This window comes from Pseudochaenichthys georgianus, chromosome 3, assembly GCF_902827115.2.
Source record: "Pseudochaenichthys georgianus chromosome 3, fPseGeo1.2, whole genome shotgun sequence".
Lineage (NCBI taxonomy): Eukaryota > Metazoa > Chordata > Actinopteri > Perciformes > Channichthyidae > Pseudochaenichthys > Pseudochaenichthys georgianus.
The window spans coordinates 34,604,204-34,627,810 of NC_047505.1; the positions used below are offsets into that span (position 1 = coordinate 34,604,204).

The window sequence follows — 23,607 nt, forward strand, 5'->3', positions numbered from 1 at the left end:
AACATTTTTCAACTGCTCCCCCCCATTTGTTCTATTAGCTGATAGAAGGCATTTCTATCAGTCTCTGCAGCTGTTAGGTCATAGCCCAGTTTTCACTTTCATTTCTCATGTTGTGAATTATATCTCCCTAACACTCTCTATCCTTCATCCAATCGGGCTGCTGTTACAGTATTTCCTGCTAGACATGGTGACAGTCATCCTGCATTGTGAAATAACTATAAATATCGGCACATACTTTTTTACAATTATCAATCATAATGTAGTATGAATCGTTAAAGTTGCAACACACTTTCTTTCACATTCACTCTTATGTCTTCCTCATCTCTTTCTCTTGCTTCCTTACTCACTATGGATATTCCCGCTTCTCCCTCCTGATTCTTCTCCTCTTGCCTAAAGTGCATACTGTGCATTGATTGCATGACTGCAGAAGGAATGGAGCAGAGGGCTTCCTCTTCAGGCAAATGCTATGACGCCAGAGCTCTGCTAAGAAACGCATATATTAGAAGAGAACAGAGGAGAGGTGAGGAGAGAAAGAGCACCACTTCAGAGAATAAGATTATATCGGTTATGTCTAATGGTTTGTACCTGCGGTTCTGCTTGGTGCCCTGGGGCCTCTTACATGATGTATTGGTGAGGTTGGCTGGCTTTAATAATACCCATCACAAGCCTAATGCTCTCGGAGACAGGGGACAGTTCAGCGATTACGTGTATTTTTAGCTCCACCTCATCAGCGCGACACAGGAGAAGCGGGAAAGGGGATGTTTTGAATGAATCGACGCCAGGGTGCACAGTAGAAGACGTCAGCAACAGCAGCACTACCAGCTGAGAGGAGTACACACACACACCGGCACCACTGAGAAGAGCACAGCACAGCAAATCACAGACCTGCAGCAAACATGTTGGGCCAACCAGGACAGTCGACCTTACACGTCCCTTACAAGAGGCAGACAGTGTATCGTGCGACTCACAGGTGTGTATCTCAGCACCTCTCCCAGCACATATGTGGGATTGTACTGCTATGTAGCTACTCAGGAGTGTGTGTCGGCTAAAGCTTTTTAGCAGCTACTGGAGAAAGTGCTTCAGATTGCATGCCGTTAAGTGTGTGTACAAATGTGTGCCGGGAGGGGAATTTTAATGCACGCTGTACAGTGTCGTTTGTCTGTTAAGCGGCAGGGAAGGCAGCTGGCTGTTTTGTCTTAACAAACCTATGCATTGCCATTGGGAGTGCGTGTAACAATGTGTCCTAATGGTGCAGTCTCTCTAGGAATGAGAAAACGGAGAGGGAGAAGGAGAGATGCTCACTGCAGTGCCTCATGATCACAGGTCACTGACCGCTGTGTGGATGTCAGCAGAACTGTGATCTCTCAGGCTGATTATGATGCCCTTCTACATGGTTAATATGGGATGTCTCTATAGGCTTGACTGTAGTTCATCTGTGATGCAGTCCTCCCTACTTTTCAGTGAAAATGAAATACATGTCTCTAAGGAATGTACTTGCTTACATGCTTTACATGTAAAATGTTTGCTTCTCAAGTCTTAGCACAGCTGCTATTTTGATATATGTTTTATTACAAACTCACATGCAATGCCACATATGCTGCATATTAAACTCTTCCAGGTACTGGCATATCATTTTGCTCTCCATTTGCTGGTTATTTTATGTTTCCATTATTGAGCAACATCTCTAGCCATTATGTTTCACCTATCAGCAAGTTAACACAAAATACATGCTGCTCTATATGGCGTGCATTTCATTAAAACTGTTGGACATCCTGGGGTTTACCAGTCCAAATATTGTTTGATTTCCACTTACCGGTATGTATTGGAAACCCACAGTGTTTAACTTGTTAATTCTGTCTATTGGATTGGGTTGTGACATGGAAACGCTGCCCTCGCAGATCCATCCACAAGTAATCAGGCTTATTATAATTCTGTCAGGGTCTCGATGTCAGCCGCAGCATAAGGTTACTTAGCCTATTTATCATTCCTGCATGTGCTCCCTCATCGGTCAGCCCCCTGCTGGGCTCTCAGCCACAGAGGCAGCAGGCTGTAAACACCACACCAGAAAATGGTCACTTACAGTATGAGCTGTAGATAACAAGAGTTGACAGTATGGGTCAGCTTTGAATCGATATTATTTTCATTGCAGGATATATTTACTTATATCACTTCAGGCCGTGATATATGCTCATTATATCACAGCTAAGGGGCGTGGTTCGGCCCGACGCGAAGCGGAGGGTCGACACACCATTTTCTGGTGTGATATAATGAGCATATACCACGGCCTGTCGTGAGCTATTGTTTTTATAAAACGGTTACCAAGTGTGGCAATATGAAAAAAAATACACACTCTAATTTAAATAGTTTTTATTAGTAAATAATGATGTTCCAAATAAAAGAGTCCCTCCGTTGCCTTCTTCTTGCTATACAACAACACTAACAGCTAGCGAACATATTAGACAGAGCGTTGATCCATTATTTGGCTATTTATTTACATTCATTTGTATGTTGCCATTTATTGTGCAGCCACTGAAAACCTGTCCAGCATCAGTAGCATGGCTTACGTGGTTACTTGTTGAGGTTGTTCTAGGCTGTTGCTTGGCGTGGTGAGAATATTGCTCCACTTTCTCCGGTCCCCGAGATTCAGTTTACAGTAGCTCTAGAGCAGTGCTTCTCAAAGTGTGGTCCGCGGACCACTGGTGGTCCGTGAGCGCCCCCTAGTGGTCCGTGAGTATATTGATAACATTTCACATTTTAAATAAATAAATACATTTAAGTTTTCCGCACTCTCGCGGGAATATCACCGCAACGGAACGAGCTTAAGTTTCACTTTCTATTGCATGATATAGCCCAGGGCAACACCTTTGCCACACATGTTGTCACTTGTTTGTACCATTTCCAGGCGATTTATAATCTGTTCTAGAAAAACGATGTGTTTTGGGATATTTGTGGAGTTAGGTGGTCCGCAAGTGTTTTTTTATTGGTTAAGTGGTCCTTGGTATGAAAAAGTTTGAGAAACACTGCTCTAGAGAGAGCTTTCGCACATGTGGCCACTAACGGTCATAATTTCTCTGCTTTGTTTCAAGACCCGCATCAGAAAGCTTTTGAATGGTGGTACTTTTCCAGTTGGTCTACCTGCTCTTCACGTAGCTCTGCATGTCGTCGTTTCGGTACTCTTTTTTCTGGAGATAGGCACTCCTCAATCCACTCCTCCATAGTAAGACCCCCCCGGAGGTCGAAGTTAATCTTAAATGTTTCCATCGTATGCTTTGTAAGTTTGTTCCGTAACGGAAGAAATGTAAATATATTTATAAAACTGACAAGTCAAATCAAGCAATCTGATTGGTCGATAGTGTTTTTGCGGACCTCTTTGATTACAGATTTGAAAACATCGCTGCTTGCTTTAAAAGTAGCACAATTCATTATGTCAAACCTTGGAAAGTATCTAGATATCCCTGCCCTAATGCCAAAGGAACTGCACACTGAATATGTTTTGCCGTTTGATGTCTATGTCTGGACCGCTGCGTAAAAAGGAGGGTTTCTGCCCCGTTACTTCTCCGCTGCTTTCTTGTTCCAGTATGAAGCCCAACGGTATACTGTTTTTCTCAGACGCGGAGGGATACTGACTTGTTGTGAAAAGTAATTTACAATTCTACCCGTGGTATACGCTCAGTATATCACGGCTAAGAACCAATCAGATTGCTTGATTTGACTTGTCTGTTTTATAAAGCTATATTCATAACCTAGCTCATTTGAAATAACACTAAAGAGCCTCTTGTGGGTTTGTCTAGTCTTGTGTAGTGGTCTGTTTTTAATGGTTTATGCAATGGTCGGCTTTAGCTGGTCTGGTTTTACTCAGGGCGTCGGATAACATCTGATTTGATTTTTAGTTCATCCAGTCAGTTCCAGTAATCTTGAGTACAGCCCAGTCAGAGCCCAGATTATCCTCCTCCTTTCATCCATTTGCCACAGGGAGACATTTTCCCCAAATGAAACGGCTCTACATTTGTATGCTTAGCTGATAGGGAGGTCATATTTTCAAGTATGGTTTTGAATTTCTGTACCACTTTAGTGAAAGAATTACACACCTAAAATTGGTGTAGGGCAGTGGTTCCCAAACGGTGTGCCGCGGCACACTGGTGTGCCGTGAGGCAAGTCCGGGTGTGCCGTGGGATTTTGTGACAACCATACGTTATTATTGCATATATATACAACAATATAATATATGTATATATATACAACTACACAAAAATAATTATTTTTTAATTTACTATATCAGTACTTTGTAGGTTTATATGTACGTAATCTGCGCGATTTGCGCGTCCACATCTCCACGTACAGTGCTGCATACACATGGCTGAGTCAGCGATAACTCTCGAGGGGTGGAGGTATGCCCATTATTTTGAGTTCATCCGAAGAATAGACAGGAATGTGACGGTGAGGTGCAAACTGTGTCCAGGCCAGAAGCTGTTATCCACTGCTGGAAACACCACGTCAAACCTCAACAAGCACCTGCAAAGAACATGCTAAGGTGGAGCTACCGCACACGCTATTTGTTGTTTGTTTATATCACAGTCTGTTCTTCTTCTCTGTCTTCCGGTTGTTGCCTGTTTTGAATGACGAATACACACTCCCGCCGCCTGCTGGTAAGGAGAGTTATTGTACGTGCTCGGCTGAAGTCTTTGCGGTGTCTGGCTCCAGTGCAACACATGGCCAACACGCAGGAGAACACGCCGACGCAATAGCGTGAGCAGAGATAGACTGCGCAAAATATACAGATAGCAGGAGACAGAGGACAGCCACGGTCAGATAGGAAAACATTCAGGATCTGGATCAGTCTTATGCGACAATGGAAACTGAACTAAAGAGAACATTTGAAACTTTAGCAGTCTGCGTGATCTGCCTGCAGGGAGGGGCGGGCCGGCCCTGCGAGTAAAGTTACGAGTAAAGTAACGAGTTACTTTATGTAGAGAGTAACGAAGTAGTGTAATATATTACTTTTTTTTTTAAAGTAATATGTAATATATTACTTTTTTTTTAGTAACGACCCCATCTCTGCTGAAATGTTACATTTATAATTTGTAGTTCAGGACCATGGACAATGCAGCTTCCTTGCATTGACAGTTCTCTGTGCTGAATTTCCTTTGTCTCATTTTTAATGTTGTGACCTGTCTGGTTTAAATGAGTGTGTTGCTGCTTTGATGAAGCCTAATTTGATAACGTTTCAAATTAATTTCTGAAATATTTCGTTAATAAATATTTCATGAGTAATATAGTTGTCTTTGTCACATTTTATTTGGCATTAGTAAATAATTATGCACATAATACAGATATTTTACATGATATGAGTGATAACACGTGTTATAAGGGCTATTTTGCACAATAGGTGTGCCTTGAGATTTTTACTTGTCCTTTGGTGTGCCTTGGGCACAAAAAGTTTGGGAACCACTGGTGTAGGGTACCCATGGATAAAGGGGAGACTGCATCAGAGAAAAGAGGTGACCACTCCTTAACTAAAGAGATTGTTCTCATTTCCATGAAGACCTAAAACTTCTAAGAATAGAAAAAATGATGCTTAACAGAAAGTTGAGGTATTTAAAAAAGGGAGTACATTCCTTGTGTATTAAGACCGTGACCTTTTAAATTCCCAAGATTGTGATTTAGACAATCCTCTTTGAGTGGGATAGAAATTCTTGGGTAAGGGGCTGTTCTGGTGAAATTTCTGCTGGCCAGCTGAGCTGTGCACCAGATGTGTCCTACCTCCCTCCACTGCTGCTGTCCTAAGAAGCCTCGTAAGTCTCTACAAGCTCGCCCCACACTCTCAGGAAACAGAGATCTAAAAATAGCCTCTAAATGCAGTTACTCTCTCCCAGCCTAGTGGAACCACACCTAATTAATTTAATCCATCTGTTTAATTTCCCTGATAAAATGATAATGTGATAAAGTTCATGCTCTAGCAATCAAGAAAAACGGATGAGATTGGGCCAAAACCAAATTATTAAATCAGTTGTTATTATTTTGAATGCTGTGTATTATGATGAACTAACCATTGTGTGCTGTCTAATCAATCAATATGGTGATTTTATGTTACTTCTGTAACTTCTTTGTTGAACAATAATTGTGCTGTTGTGATCCCTCAGGGGGATACCAGAGAATGCATAGACAATTTACAGTCCACAGATTGTAGAAGCATCCTGCAGTGATATCTTTGTGTGTAAAGCATGTTTATGCAGAACAGATGTAAAGCCCCTTCTATTATACTGCAAAATACACCATGACAATAACACAAAGAAGATAACATTTGCATCCTAGCAGTTTTTCTTTTGGCGACAGGGGTCTCTGTTTTTGGTACCTGCGTGTTGTTCATTGCCACTGAACATTGCAGTCATGGAGTAGCTGTGTTGTCTTAACCCTGTGTGTCGCTGTAATGTACCTCTGTGTTCAGTGGCTGCTTTTGCTCTATGCTGTGAGTCTGCTCAGATTCTGTAATGAGAACTGCAGAGGAGAAACCCCTCCAAGCCTGGAGCCAGTCTGGGCACAGTAAGCTCCCAGCTCTCTCTCACACACACACACACACACACACACACACACACACACACACACACACACACACACACACACACACACACACACACACACACACACACACACACACACACACATACACACACACACACACACACACACACACACACACACACACACACACACACACACACACACACACACACACACACACACACACACACACACACACACACACACACACACACACACACACACACACACACACACCCATTGCTGACTCAGTCTCCATGTCCTGGAAAGAAAGAATTGTGAGTAGAGGACAAGGTATTAGACGATCTTGATGAGGACTAAGACATGACTTTGTTTTCCTCTACTGTTAACATGGCATAGATATACTGTACACACTGAAGCAGACACTGTCGTAAAGGCAGGTTTGCTGCAGGAAAAAGTGGTGCACTATACAAGCTCGGACACCCTCAGGGCCAAGATTCTCTGCAGCAGAATGCACAGAACTAATCACATTTCTCCCATACAGTACCTTCTGTATTGTTTGCTTGAATGTGATGACGTTTAGCACTGAACCATAACCAAAAGAGCAATGTAATGAAATCAATGGTCTGAACAAAAGATGTGTTTAGCATTGTCTCCTAGTATGCTTTCTAAAGCTTTTTTTTTTACAGCATTTGGATCATTGATAACTTACAAAAAAGTGTGTTGTGTGTGTGCTTGCATGTGTGTGCTGGAGAATTGTTTGTGGCAGAAGAAGGGAATTTAGTGTTTGGATGATGCCTGTCTGACATGATTGTGTAAGGGATTTAGACATGTTTCACAGCATGAGGGTTAGCTGAATCCGATTGTTAGAGGATCCTGGGGCTGTTTATCTGCTCCTCTGCTTTTGGACAAAAGCACGGGCATGGGACATGGCTTTCAGGAAATGGCATTAGAACACAAGGATTACCCTGGTTCAGATAATGTAATCCTTAAGGACACAATGAAATTCATCTACAGTACGTCTATCCTATTTTGTTTCTTATATTACAAAGAGCAAAGGCATGCCAACATGAAGACACTGCAGCTCACACACTTCAAGACCTTGGGATGTACTTCTTCTATTTATCACTATCATTTATCATAATATAATATAATTGCATTATGTTTAAAGATTTAAAGTACACAGTTATGCCTGAGTTAATGAGTTGAATTACCCTGACATCCCAGGTGCATTCCCCAAGAGCATGTTATAGATGATTGATGTGCAAACATTCCAAATATTGATCCAACCAGAAAAACGGAATGAGTGGCCCTGCCATGTTACTCTGTGTGCAGGCCTTCATCAGATGAATACAATTTAAAAAAACAATTACCTGCAGCTTTTACACTCCTGTGCTATTGCACTCACAAAGGGAATGTCATTTAGCGACCTCATTATCTACCTACCTATGCACCCCTTAATCTACATAGCTACCTAGTTTTTAACTTCCTACCTGCTTTCCTACCAACAATTATTTCAAAGATGGACATCAGTCCCGTTGATTATTATACATTGTTATTAGTAGAGATGTCCCGATCCGATTTGAAAATCACGTGATCGGCTCCGATCCCCGATCACGTGATTTTCAAAAGATCGGAATCGGGAGAAAAAAATCGGGGATCGGGAATTATTATTATTTTTTAATAAAATATTTTTATTATTTTATTTAATGTTACAAAACAAAAATGACCATGTTCACGTCTTAAAGTCATCCTGAGGACTTAGTTTTGGTTTAAAATTACACAACATCATGTATGTGCTGCTTCCTTTGGGCTTGTTTTCATAGACCTGGTTGCTTATTTCTCTCAAATCTGGCAAAAGAGTGGGCGCAGTGTCTAATAGTAGCAGTAAGCTAACGAGAGGCTACGTTCAGCTGGTGACTCGGGAGTCGGGACAGAGAAAATGTCAGGAGTTTGGAAGTATTATAAAATTGAAAGCGAAGGCAGTGTAACAGCCAGAAGCAATGTTTGCAAGGCAGAGGTTCCGCGTGGTGGAAAGAAGAACAGAGCTACGTTCAACACGACCAATCTAATACGCTACATGAGAAACAAACACAAACAACAACACGGCGAGTACACAGCGGCCACTCAGGTAACGGCACTGAAACAACCGACACTTTCAGAGACTTTTAAAAGGAAAGAGAAACTGCCCCAGAACAGTGAAAAGGCCAAAAAAAGAACAGCCAAGATAGCTGAATTCATCGCGTTGGATGACCAGCCGTGATCTGTTACCTTTTTTTTCTCTTAATGCATTGCATACAGATCGGATCGGGAAAAATCTGTATCGGCAGATCAAATGATCGGAATCGGATCGGGAGCAAAAAAAGGTGATCGGGACATCCCTAGTTATTACCAAGCCAAGCATACTAAATCAACGATGCAATATCAGTCATTTCATTAGTGGAAATCTTTGTATTGGAATTCATTTGTCCTTAATCTGATGTAGTCATATGATTTCTTGTTAAAACATTTCTAGTAGCCCTCTCTATTTTCATCATGCTTTTCCGTCATAATATCAGGGTTTTTGAGATGTTGGATTTATTTTTGATGTTTCGGGATTATATGGTTTAGAGATCAAACAGATAATCTGACCATGAACATATGCAATTTGTGTGTGTGGGTGTCTTTCTGTGTGTGCCCTGGAGAGTGTGTATGTAGTATGACAGATTGCCTATCTTTGGCTGAATCAGACAGAGTCATGCTGCGAATAATCCACTTGGTCCTGTAAAAACCTCAGGGAGCAGTCAGCTCGAAGACGAAGACAAATGCTGGGAGTTAGGCTAGCAGGTGAAAGCTGCTGCTGCATTGGGCTGCATTGGAAACCTGCAGGTACGCCATGTTTGTATATAGAGACACTTGCTCTTATGGTTGTTATTGATAGGTCTGCATTTGTAAATTGCAAAATGCTACTAAGTAGTTGCTACTTATACCGTAGTTATAGGTAGAGATTCCTATACAGCTTAGTTTGTTAAGTAGTCCTGCAGATGTGTTGCTGGACAAGGCATAAACCTTAGATGGCCCCACACTTTTTGAAAGAGATCTTTTGACAGTGAGGATTTTGTTCTCTTATCAGAATGAAAAATGTACTACAAGTTTGTTCACTTTTGTTTTGCAACCCATCATACTCAGATTTTTTGAAATGTTACCACTGATCATGATTCATTGAGTTATTCTGAAACAATACTTACATCTCTAATTGACATCTGTAATGCAGAATATTTGAAGAATTTGGGACAGGCTGTCTCACCATAACATCTCTTATAGCTTTGAACAGCTGCATCTTTACACATCTCATATAGCTGTACACATGCACCCTGTGGGAAGATGTGTAAGAATCTGTGCAGGGATTCACCTTTCCCTTGCAGAAGCTGTTTCATCACAGGAAGGAATGGATGCTTCACAGTTTTGACAGTATTTGTTGTTTAAATATCTAATGATCAATGAGTTGCATGGAAGTTTGATACAGAGCTGTTTTTTCCCAGAGTCCTCTCCTGTGTCTCTCGTCTCCTCTCTTCTCCTTTTGCTGATTAGATTGGCACTCATCAGAGAAATTCTAGAGAAACATATTTAATCAGAAAGGATGAGTAGAAAATATGTTGAATAATCTTCTTCCACTGTAAACATTATGGTCGAGAGGAGATGATGGGAAGGGTTAGGATTCCTGTACTTCCCTTCTTCATTTATCAAGGCAAACCACAGCTTGTTTGTAAATGCTACCGTTTAGTTGATGCATATTATAATGAATATATTTCAAACTGAAATATGTGTAATGGCAAAGTACAAATGCTAACAATCTCATAACAAACACTATACTTTTTTCTTTCAACTTTGCATCAATTTTACATTTCACATGCATTTACCGCTTTATAATGCTCTGCTATTATTGAATGCTGTGGTGTTCTTTGGTTGACATGTCACCATCCTGCACTGCCTTGATTTGGTTCATACCCTGCTTGTGGAGTTCATAAAGTTGGGTTCAAGGAAATGAGTGACACAAATATCTTTATCTTGGCTAAGTATTTCTTTGTTGAACTCGAGGCTCTCTAGTAGCCTTCATTTTATTCTGCTGACAGTGCACAGTGCAAGGATCATTTTGCTAGTTAAGCCTCCCACACATGGGTGGAGCTCCCTGAAGGGATCCAAGGGTGAGTCGGTCAAATTCAAATGAACATTAACTTAAGTCTATTTCCTAATAAATATTTAATCAGTTATCACCATTTCACAGAACTATTAGAAATAAAACATATGTTTACATATGTGGGTACATGCCTGTTAAATAGATATTATCCAAAAGTACTTTACATCCTATGTATAGTTTAGTTTTGCTTGGCAATGTACTGAACTGTGTCTTTGTGATAGTTTGTTCAGCTACATATGACAGCGATATCTTGCTGCACACCATTCCCTCCGGTCTTTTCTGCCTGATGCTTGCCGTTTCAAGCCCTTCGTCCATCACCTGCCTGAGATTTTCAGCTTTTACATTCCACTCACCTCACATCCTCTTCTGTCCTACATTGCAGAGCTAAGTGATTCGATGTGTTTGGCTTTGCAGTGTTGGTTTGACTGGCATTTTGCTGTTGAGGTACTGAATGTAAAACTCAAACAGATGTTTCACAAGCAAAAGTGTGCAATCTCAGGTTAGAAAAGAAAAACATTTTGATACACTTTGCCAGTTTTAATGAGATAATTGATATAATATTTAATTATTTTATGTAGGTAGCTTTAAGGGCCATTTTGTTTGATGGTTGTCATGTCTATAGTATAGTAGTTTCAGACCTCATTAGAAAAGCGAATAAAGTCTGTGATTCTGCACATTTGAATGGCTGATCTTATCACATATCCCAATTACATTTTGGAAATCTTCCACAGTGCAGATGCGGTGGTAATGAGCTAGAATGTCTTCCTGGCTGCTTGCCCATCCATCATGTCAGTAAGACAAGAGCCATGTCAGCGTGGGAAGGGCAAGGCAAGAAACCATTTGGAGTTGCAGCATAATAACATTAATTTGATTACACTCAATTTAGGGAACATTGCTGATCATCTAACACGCTGTCCTGGCTGGCATAGCAAACCATGCTCATTTTATTCAGATTAAGTGTTTCAATTTGTGAGACGGTCAGATATCCTTCACAAGGACTTCCTTTTACCTGTAGATTCATTTGCTTCCACCTAGACCTCAATCTGCTCTCCCTGGAATGACTGCCAGGACAATAAGCTCGACATTACATGTCATTTGTTAGACGCTTTTATCCAAAGTGACTAACATAGATTGAGTACTGTGGACAATCCCCACAGGAGCAATTTGACTCTGCAAGTGTCTTTCCCAGGGACACAACGACATGCGTCAGCACATGCGTGCAGTGAAACTCGACCTCGAAGTCCATCACACTATCCACTGAGCCACAGCCTCCCTTATATACTTTTTTTTTTGCACTTTTATTGTCATTACACAGTACAGGTACTATGTAACAAAATGGTTTCTCTGCATTTGACCCATCCTAGTGTTAGGAGCAGTGTGCTGCCATTATGAACGGAGCCCGGGGAGCAGTGTAGGGAACGGTGCCTTGCTCAGGGACACCTCAGTAGCACTCGGTCTTGCCGGGACTTGAACTGGTGACCTTCCAGTTGCCAAGCCAAATCCCTATGGACTTCGCCACCACCGCCCAGTACTATATATATATATATATATATATATATATATATATATATATACATACATCTTGTGTCCATATATCTCGTGTTGTTGTTGGTGTTATATATATATATATATATATATATATATATATCATACAACAGTTAAATAAATGGTGATCGACACAGGCATTGGTTGAATGACAACTAGTATACCAGTAGGATACATAGGGGACATGGCATAATTGTCTTTTGCCACATATGTCTTTACGTGTGTACCAGCTTATCTTGGTCCCTTCTGTCTTATTGTTAGGTATCAGGTCTTGTCTGCCATGGCATAGTCTTTTGCTGTCAAATCCAATTTGCAACATCACATTTTCAGTAAGTGGGGCCTGTCAGGTATCACTGCTTGTGAAAGTGAGTTGGAGTAATGACATTAATATCATAAATATGCTTAGTTCAGCTGAGCATATTTGTTGAAAAAGTGCTAGCACAGTAAATAAGCTTTTAAACTGATGAGAAAGGCATGCTTTAGGTCAGGGGTGGTGAGCCTTTTTCCCCTCAAGGGCCATTTCAATTTTTACAACATCCTCCGAGGGCCGTACAAATTATTGAACTCAACGTCTGCTTAAAAAACTAAAATCACAGGCCATTCATTTCGCCTTTCTTTCATGCTGTGCAAAGAAAAAGCAACCACTTAATCCAGATCTTTTACCATGACTCGCGCATGCACGTGCACGGTTGTGGCATGACCACCAAAACAGAAAGATATGGACACAAGATGTGTGCAAATGTATTTAGTTTCATATCCATGTGAACATGATTTAAGTCAAAAGCATCAATCTGGTGCACTTTGAGAGCAACATGAGGAGATCTATGGATACATCTCTCAACACATATGAAACAGAACTGTAACAGATTTACTTTTTCTTGGATTATTTACAAATCACTCCCCTTTCAAACTGTATTCTTGTTTATTAATAACAACTTTTTTGTATTTTATACCTGTTTATAGAGATGTCCCGATCCGATCACGTGATCGGGGATCGGAGCCGATCACGTGATTTTCAAAAAATCGGGGATCGGGAGAAAAAAATCGGGGATCGGGATTTTTTATTTTATTTTTTTTTATAATTTTTTTTATTATTATTTAATGTTACAAAACAAAAATGACCATGTTCACGTCTTAAAGTCATCCTGAGGACTTATTTTTGGTTTAAAATTACACAACATCATGTATGTGTTGCTTTCTTTGGGCTTGTTTAGACCTGGTTGCTTATTTCTCTCAAATCTGGCAACAGAGTGGGCGCAGTGTCTAATAGTAGCAGTAAGCTAACGAGAGGCTACGTTCAGCTGGTGACTCGGGAGTCGGGACAGAGAAAATGTCAGGAGTTTGGAAGTATTATAAAATTGAAAGCGAAGGCAGTGTAACAGCCAGATGCAATGTTTGCAAGGCAGAGGTTCCGCGTGGTGGAAAGAACAGAGCTACGCTCAACACGACCAATCTAATACGCTACCTGAGAAACAAACACCAACAACAACACGGCGAGTACACAGCGGCCACTCAGGTAACTGCACTGAAACAACCGACACTTTCAGAGACTTTTAAAAAGTCTTCTTTTTTCTTTTTTGCGTCTGTTTATAAATTACCTCGAGATCTCGCGGTCCGTATACGGCCCGAAGGCCGGAGGTTCCCCAGACCTGCTTTAGGTTGTGGGATTTGAGTACTTGATGGTCCGCCTGTAATGTAGCATGACATGTCAAACAAACAAGAAACACCCTGCAACATCGTAATGAAAAAGTTATATTTATGTTTGACACATAACATTTGTTCAAACTTTATTCTGAACAGTAAGAACAAGATCATTTTATATATTTAAATGTGCTAAGTTAAAGTGTACAGCAGTAGTGCAGTGTGGACAGGAACCGAGGACAGGCAGATGTTGCCGTTAACCTGTGCTGACGCGTTGTTTTCACTTCACAGCCATGTATTCAGTGATGACCTACATGTACTCCATCTTTCATGGTCAGATACCTTTACTGATCATCACTTATGTTCTCCTTCTGAGGTCCAGTGGATAAAAGCTATGCATCCAGGAAGCCTCTGAAGAATGGAGGTCAAAGGTCTCCATGGTACGTTTCATTAACCTGTGATTTGCCAAAGCTCTTGCTATCATGTCCTCTGAGATTTGCTCAGACTTTTGATGATGAAGCTTGACTTAGTACTCTGTGTGTGTGTGTGTGTGTGTGTGTGTGTGTGTGTGTGTGTGTGTGTGTGTGTGTGTGTGTGTGTGTGTGCACATGTGTTCCTGTGCGTGTGCCTGGGTGTGTGTCAGTGGAGGAAAGCAAAGTGCCTTTGAGCCTTCGCTATTGATGAGCTGATCACAGTGGAGGGGAAGACTACTGTGGCGTGGGAGAAAAAAACATCAACTATTCTCACTTCATGTGTTTCAAAGTTGGCTAGGGGAAGATTTGAAGAAGAGTTTTCTGTCAGCCTTGTCCAATTGATTAGACATGTTAAGATCGTTGGTTTATTAGAACATTTTTGTTATCAGTAGATGAGCTCCACTGATAACGTCTAAGTGGCATAAAGGACTATAGTAAAGATGAACAGCTTCCCCTGATGTGCTTTGCACGCTGTCTCTCTTCTGTGTTGCCCCGTCAGGTAAGGGATGCTTATGCTGATTGTGTGTTTTTGTCTTGCTAAGAGATCATTTGCTCTGCAGAATCTTCTCTCCCGTTGCTTTTTTAGTGACCTTAGAGATTTACCAAGCTAGATAAGATGTCAGAACTTTCAAACCAACTAAGTTGTTGCAGTATGAAGGATTATACAAGGCTAGATGTTTATGCAATTAGTTTTATCCCACTCTATACCACATTTTTCTTCTTTAACTCAGTTTGTCAGGCTTGCATCACTGTCATTTAAAGAGTCCCAAACAATACTGTCAATAGAGCCTGGCAGAGATTACATATTTGTGTCGACCGACCCCAGTAGGTAGCATCGTTAACGCACTTTAGATTATGAGAATCCTTGTTATCAAAAATGAAGAGATGGATAAGGTAGTTCCTCTTAGTCATCGTTACTCAGTGAGAAAGGTGCAGGATAGATTTGTGGTATTAAATATCGACGTAAAGCTGCAGAGGCCCTTCATCGATTTATTCTCCTCAGTAATGCTCGCCCCAAAAAGGCAGCATATCCCAGTCATTATTGATCCCAAAGATAAGTACTTTTCAAAGTCATTTTATTGTCATGGTTGGTGGCAATATCAAACCACAATGCATTTGATGAATTACTTTAAATTACCCTTTATAAATATTTATCACTCAGCTAAAGTTTTGCCAATGGAGCAAAGGAAGTGCTGATGCTCTCACAGTCAGGTAGGGAGCCATCTCTCACTAAGGTGGTTTTGTCTTTAGCCTTGGGCAGTTAGTTGCTGGAACAATTTCAGGTTGTAACAACTTTAGAACAAAGCTTCCTGTGTACAAGATATTGTGTTTGAGGCTCTTTGTGAAGCCTGTGTTTGGACACGGGAGTTAGGCTTCAAATACTCCTTTTTGCTGTCCACTTAGAGTTGTAAACATGTCCAATTGTACAGGCATACAATTACATGTTTTTAAAGATTTATCTTTGGCAACATATTAAAGTTAACGTACCAGGATCCAGGATATCATTATTTCTCTCAGAGTTTCAGTTTTTTGTTTGCCGAGTGTTTCCTTGCATCCTAATGATGTGTTATTGGTCTAACACAGGCCTTTCTTGCATTCACATCAATGCAATTAGCTGTTGCCTTGCTTATGTTTTGGAACGGCCTGGCCTGAAGGGCTGTCGTGACTGCATTGAAATGTGCTGTGTCAGATCTGTGTGTGTGTTGAATGTTAATAGGGTGACAGCTCTTTCAATTTCTGCCAAACCTTCTGTCTAACAGGGGTACAAACACTGGCCAGGCCTTGCACCTGTTTGGGCTGTTTGAACCTGATCGCCGCTCTGTCCAGCGCTGCTTGAGTGGTTTGTACACTCCATAAAAAGAAAAGTGTCTACCAGGGTTTTCTTGTTCCATTGATGCTATTATAGTCTACTACACATGCATAAAGGAAGAGGTATAACTGTTCTTCAGTACGGCTGTAATCATTGTGTCGTCCCGTCAACTCAGAGTTTCTGCAGCTGTAAACAAAGACGACAATGATCATTATAGAAGTCAATAAGTGTGATGACAGGGAAAAGTCAGGGTGAAATGTGTGCCCTCATTTGCATACTGATTGACAGTGGAATCTGCCAATAACTCTTTGGATAAAGTGCCTAGATAATCCCTCCACAAATGTCAGGGAAATGAGGCGGAGCGATGCTGCTGCTGCAATGCTCTGCAATGAAACTGATAAAGGTCAGTCAGCATGTGAGAATCCTGCTGCAGAATGCTTATCTCCTTAATGGCTCTGTGGGTGTGGATATACCACGGCACAAATTGCTGTTATTACGGCTTAATTATGTTTTGCCTACCAGGCCAGAGATATAGCAGGGTGTTTCTGGAGGTCTATAATATGTATATCTCTCACACTGTAATGTCCTGTCACACATTCACGCTTCCAGGGGTGTTTCTTTCACACAGAGATGACAGAGTGTCAATACACAGTTCAGTATTAATTTATGGCACCTCATTTAACCTCATGTGTTGTGGCCCTTCTTTGGTTTGTTTTTTGCTTATTTGTTTGACTATGCAGAAGCACATCATCTGAGTATTAACGGCTTACTGATATTAATTAAACACTTGTTACAGCTAATTGAGTTGGTCTTGAAATGAAGTCGGACGCCCTGAAGTAAATTATTTCCGTTGATTGTTCTCTGGTGATTAGAGGTCTCACTGAAGAAGATTGATTTGTGTTTCAGAGCTACAATGAAAGTCTAAATAAAGGTTACTATCTGACGTTTATAATACTACACTGTTGAAGATATGAGTTTAATAATATCATAATAATAATAATACATTTAATTAAAACTGTAAAAAAACACCCTGACTGTTTATGTTTATAATAAACTAATGTGTTGCCTTATTGTTCTATTCTCAACAGTAAAAGGATCAAAAAGCAACAGATTAATGTCACGCTGAGCCTACAGAGAAGTAACAGGTGATCTCCCCGGCCGGTTATTGGCTCGGCGTGAAGCCTTTCTTCTTCTTGAGTTTTTCGACACCACATTGATGCTGTGATGCTTATTAAAATGACCACATAAAGGGAGACAAGAGGCTCTTCATGCCCGTGTTCATAGCGCTACAAGTAATTGCTTTGCCCTAAGAGCTCTTGTTTCTGTGCTTCCCCGTGGGTTGGCACTCATTTTTTTCTGAATCACATTGTGGGAATGTATTTGAATTAAAATGCTTCTTAATTAACTACGTGTTGGAAAGAAATGAGGCATACGCTTGCTCCCCTGTCCATGGTTGTTTGTCAGATTCAATATTCACCTCAGGCCTACATTTACGGTGTCACCACCTGCTCCTCTGGGCCACTTTACTTGGGATTAGTTTCAATTCCCTCTTAGAATAGGTCACAGGTCAATGTCACGTAAAGCAGTGCTTCAAAAGAAGCCACCGATGAATGACCTCGTGTTGCTGTTAAAGGGGCCTAAAAAGTTCAAATGTTTTTACAAGTTTCAATCTATTTCTGGATCATGCTTTTAATACTCCACTCATTAGTGAGGGTGCTTTGGTCAAAGGACATTATCATACGGATTGAGAACAAGTTAAACATCCACATGCCAACCTGTTGCAATGCTGCCACTCAGAGGATTTCAGAGGTACACACCTATGTGACAAATGCTGACCAACTAAACTTCAGACGATTTCATTAGTGAAGTTATTTTGACAGCAGTAGCAAGCCCTAACCCCAAATGCACTAAAATGGAACCTTTTTCACAATGGAGTAAAATAGACCGTTTTCACAAGACTCGATTAATGACGTAACTTTGCTTGAAAGAGATTATTAGCGTGAAATTAAATTATTGGAAGAAAGGAGTGACCGGTGAGAGAACAGAGTGAAGTAGAAAATGCAAAGGGAGGAGGATCTGATAACAACTGAGGTATTCCCCCGATGGGAGGGTTTTACATCTCTACCATCAAACCGGCAAGCGTGGAGTGATTCTCCTAGAAAGCACGCTCGCGCAGGAGACAGCAGAGATAAAGAGCTCCCCCCCCCCTGCTCTCATCCTGCTAGCCCCTCTTTACTCTGCTTTTTGCGGTTGCCAGCTGCTCTCCACGAGAGACACTATCTGCATCTTCCTCTTTCCCTGATAATGCCGAGAGGATATCCGTGAGCTGCAGCACCACAGTGAGTCTAGCAGCTGATTCACCCTCATGGCATGCAGGTGGGACTGCGTCTCCACTGTGATGATACAGCAGAGCAGTAGGTAGCGAACAGAAGCAGGGCGATCTGCGCTGGTAGTGGGTGCAGTTTGGGGAGTTTTCTTTTTCTCCACAGGGACTTTTTTTTCTGAGTGAGAGTGGGGTGAATAGATACAGACTGTGTGTGGAGAGTGTGTTCACCAATTGTGATGTGAGTTGTCAGGCAGTGTGGAGCCTTAGTGTGTTGCTATTTGTGTAAGGAAGAAAGAGCCTTGCCCCCTGATGCCCCTTGCTTGCTGGACGTAGCCCCGTAATGGACAGGGATTACTCTGAGCCTCTTGTTCTGCTAAAGACAACATACTAATTGAGCATGCTTGGGCTGAAGTGTGGACTCCAGTGTTGCAGAATTGAGGGAGAGCGAGAGTTTTATGATTTGAGCTGCAGTGCTGTTTTACCTGCATATTTCTTTTGAGAAGCCCTGGCTAAAACATAAACCAGGTCACCTACCTATTCTCATTTTCCTCTTTATTCACGGTTAAATGTGCCCAATTTAATTCTCTTCTGTAAAGGTTTATGCACAAGTAAAATGAGTGTTCACAAAACTGCTATTTCTGCTTTATACATAGTTGTACATGGTAATGGAATAGGTAAACAGTGATGGACGAGGTGGCATCTTTTATCACATTTTAGAGTGAAGTGTTGTTAACTTAGTAGTGACACTTGATCTCTACATGTAAACACTGCTACATTAAGGAAAAGCCCTCTTGAGCCTCTCCTCAAGTAGGGATGCCACTCATTCTTTCTCATCTTTATCTGGCCTGATGGAAGCTTAAACTTTACTTGACCTGATGGTTAGTGTTTGGGGCCCTCTAACATATGGTGTAAGCAAGTGGTGCAAGGCAGTGCCTGTTTGTGGGAAAGAATGTACTTAAAGATTGATCTGTAGGTTGTTGGAACTTCTGTCAGGATAAGTGCTGTATGTAACTGTTAAGAGATGTGAACATCTCCGGTAAGAGGGGAGTGTTTTTCTGACCCTTCCATCTTTTGGTCTGAGGAAATATTAAATACATACTCGGAAACACAAGTTGCTGATTAGAACTGCTGCTATTGTGAATGATTCAGGGAAACTGTACTCAAATGTACTGTACTCATAGGGTACATGAATCTAGAAGCAGAGATTATTTCAAAGTGTTTCTTGTTTTCACCTTGAGTAATGTAATAAGACAACTAATGATGTACACACAGTCAATATAGAGCATCACATTTGTGACATTGGATTGTAGTATCTACATGTGACAGTGAAAACAAAGTGGATTCTTCAGTATATTAAGTAGAAAGGTGTGTGAGTCAGTTCCTCTGCAGCAAGAGTTCATTTTCCCCTTTGGGACAATAGTGTCACAAGTGTGGATGGTAGCTTGCTTTCAGCAAACAAATAGACCTTCTGTGCTGCAGTGTTTGTAGACTAACTGGGGATGCTGCAAATTCCATGACAAATAGTTCGGAAGTAATGCGGCTAAAACAAAAGCCTCAAAGAATGCAGATTCCTAATTAACAGGCGATGCTGGTGCACTGCTGTGTGTGCCCAGTGCAGCTCAGCAAATTATGAGTTGTTACCAGGAACAAGCCTGGCCCTGCCTGCCTGTGTGTGTGTGTGTGTGTGTGTGTGTGTGTGTGTGTGTGTGTGTGTGTGTGTGTGTGTGAGAGCTGTTTTACAATGGATGTATGATTGTTTAAATATGATGGTATGTTGTTTGTGTGTGAAAATACTGAGCATCATTCCTGTTTAGTGTTCCCTCTTGAACTTTTCTTTAATGTCAACTCGTAAATCTTTTCACCCTGCTCAGTTCCTCTCCCCCTCCTTTTGCTGCATGGTGTTGCAGTGAGGCACCACCTTCTCTGGATTTCACTCTGCACCTTTATAGTCCTGACATTTTGCAGCTGCCCCCTCAGAATGTTCACCTCTTAATTCTGGATAAATAGTCATTTATTTACCTATGGCACAATTAATATAGAGGTAGGGTAAATACTGTTTATCTTAACTATTAATTTACCTTTACTACGGTGTATGTTTGAGAAAAAAACGACATATAGATTTAGCCTCTGCAGAGCTGCACTATTTATTCTATGGCTTTACTGTATTTCAAAGCTTCTGTTGAAGAATAGTGTTTTTTTTCTGCTGTGCTAGATTGTGGATGATGGTGATGGGAAAAAAAGGGTTATGGGGAATAAAAAAACCGCAATGTCAAACGCCAGGCTTGAAAGCATAATAGTGCAGTTCAGTATATTATCACACACTGTCCCACTAACCATATTTTCAAGCCACCTGAATGGGACAAAGAAGTGAGATTATACTCATGTTGTCCACTTGAGTATGAAACACACAGGTCTGTGTTGATAGATGTTTCCATACAATTACACTGTATAATGTATTTGGTCTGTATAATTTATATACAATTTATATATGCAATACAATTCCAACAGTATCTCAAGTGTCAAAGTTCCAGGGAATAATTGATGGCAGTACTGAGTAACAGTGGCAGCTAACTGAGAGCCATCCACCTTGCAGGCACCCTGCAGTAGAGCCGTTTTGTGTTAAACTTTTGAGAAACTAAATAAATGGAAAGCCAAACACAACGAATGATTGAAGCCTCAGTTGCTGTATTTCTATATAAACCACAACAAACACATTCTAACTACAACTTACGGAATACATGTGCTTCAATGTGTCCGACCAGAGGTTGTTTCTGGCTGTAGACCCTTATCAGTGTATTTGACAAATGATAAATGTATAGAAATAGCTCACTTCGCTCTCGCTCATTTTCTTAGATTTAGTTGTAAACAGTAGAAAAACCCAAATCATGTCCTTGCCTAGTCACGCATGAATATATGATAGACAACAAATACAAGTAGAGTCAAAGCCTACTATATTAAAGTCCAAACACCATCACCAGCCCCCCTAGCAGCTTGTCTGTTTGGTATTCTATCCTGTGACAGTAACATGCATACATGCTCTTGTTAAAGCAATGAATGGGCTCATCTAACAGAAAACAGTAAGGCCTGGTAAGCTAGCTGAGAGAGCTGATCTGGCTGCAGTGCTACCATTTATTTCTCTCCATTTATTACAGTTGACTGAGGCATTCATTGTAAGCAAATCGTAAAGGAGTTTTGGATAGAAACACAGCTGTGTGGATTTGATACTATTTGTTTCCCTCCCTTAGTGCCTGTTTCCTCTCAACCTCACTATTTTCAATCTCTCTCTGTCCTGCAGCCACAACCTGAGGGCTACATCCTTTCGGCACCCTGTCACAGGACAGATATCCCCTGAAAACACAGAATACACACTTCAAGACAGGTGAGTCACTCTTTTCCCCCCGGTAATGATGCATACTCTGCATGCTTAAATGTAAAGATAGGTGAGTTCAAGGTCATGCGGTTAGATTGGAGTCCAGAAATAGACTTGGAAATCACCCTCCCTGATGAAATCTATTATGAGGGGGGTGGGGGAGGATGTCTATTCAACAGTACAGTCAGTTTCAGGTAATTGGAAATGAGCTGCCAACAAAGTGAAAACACTAAAGGATGAGCATTGTAATAGTTGTCATCATATTGAATGTATTCATTACCATCATGGCATTTATAACTGACTGCACTCACTCGTCAGTGGCTTTGGATCCCAGGGACTCATCAGTATTATTCTTAAAATTATTGCCTTAATGGAATTTATGACTGACACCCATATATACGCTTTTGACTGTGTTAATATCACATCTGGTGTCATGAATCTGTCTCCTCAACAATCAGCCAAGTTATTTATTATATTTCCTCCTGGTCCATTTAGGCAATTTTTCTCACTATAGTTGAAGTTATAAAGTGAGTGCTGAGCTTCAGTCTGCAATGTTCAAAACAACAGATAAAGCCAGAAATCTAGGTGTAGTCATGGACTCTGACCTGAGTTTCAACAGTCACATTCAAACAGTTACTAAATCAGCCTACTATCACCTAAAGAACATATCTAGGATTAAAAGACTAATGTCACAGCAGGATTTGGAAAAACGTGTCCATGCTTTTATCTTCAGTAGACTGGACTACTGCAATGGTGTCTTTGCAGGTCTCACTAAAAAATCTATTAGGAAGCTGCAGCTGATTCAGAACGCTGCTGCTCGAGTCCTCACTAACACTAAGAAAGTGGATCACATCACTCCTGTTCTGAAGTCTTTACACTGGCTTCCTGTGTGTCAAAGAATAGATTTCAAAATACTGCTGCTGGTTTATAAAGCACTGAATGGTTTAGGCCCAAAATACATTTCTGACCTCCTGCTAAATTATGAACCATCCAGATCTCTCAGGTCTTCAGGGACTGGTCAGCTTTCTGTCCCCAGAGTCAGAACTAAACATGGTAAAGCAGCGTTCAGTTATTATGCTCCAAATATCTGGAACAAACTCCCAGAAACCTGCAGGTCCGCTGCAACTCTGACTACTTTCAAATCCAGACTGAAGACTTTTCTTTTTGTCGCTGCTTTTAATTGAACTATTCATATCTTAGACTGCACTGTAACTTTTATCCATGTATTTTTTCTTTTAATGTTTTAAATTTAAACGTAATTAATTTCTCCATGACATTTATGAGAGGGACTGCTCGAAAGTAGGATATTTGGGATATCCATCGTAGCCAGGGTTTACGATCAGTTTTTAGGTGAGTTGTACTGAGGAACAAGTATCACAGCACCGACGGGTGAAAAATAGTGTTTTGGTAACACGGGGTGTTCAGGTAACACTTAAAGACTTTGTTATGGAACGCAAAGCAGAGTAGGGGGCTAGTACACCCTCCTGAGGGTCCGATTGTGGATGTCATGCGAGCATAACATGGTGAAAACAATCAGTCTAAATGAACAATCGGGACGGAAATGTTCGGATTTCCAAAGGGAGGTTCTGTGAATAAATTAAATATTTACGGAATTCGGCCTATACTAGATTTGAGAGCTCTGAACAAATATCTCAAAAGATACAAATTCAGAATGCTCACTCACACATCTCTGTTGCGTCTCTTGCGCTAAAACGACTGGTTCACATCAGTCGACCTGAAAGATGC

At 41.0% G+C, this 23,607-nt stretch overlaps 1 protein-coding gene across 1 annotated transcript in view; it reads left to right on the top strand.

Moving 5' to 3' along the window:
- The window catches only part of plekha7b (pleckstrin homology domain containing, family A member 7b), a 75,041-nt gene that overhangs the window by 11,775 nt on the left and 39,659 nt on the right, over positions 1–23,607 (top strand). Inside the window, exon 4 of the mRNA XM_034110764.1 lies at positions 21,787–21,870. Within this exon, the coding sequence (XP_033966655.1) occupies positions 21,787–21,870 (84 nt within the window). The remainder of the gene's footprint in view (positions 1–21,786; positions 21,871–23,607) is intronic.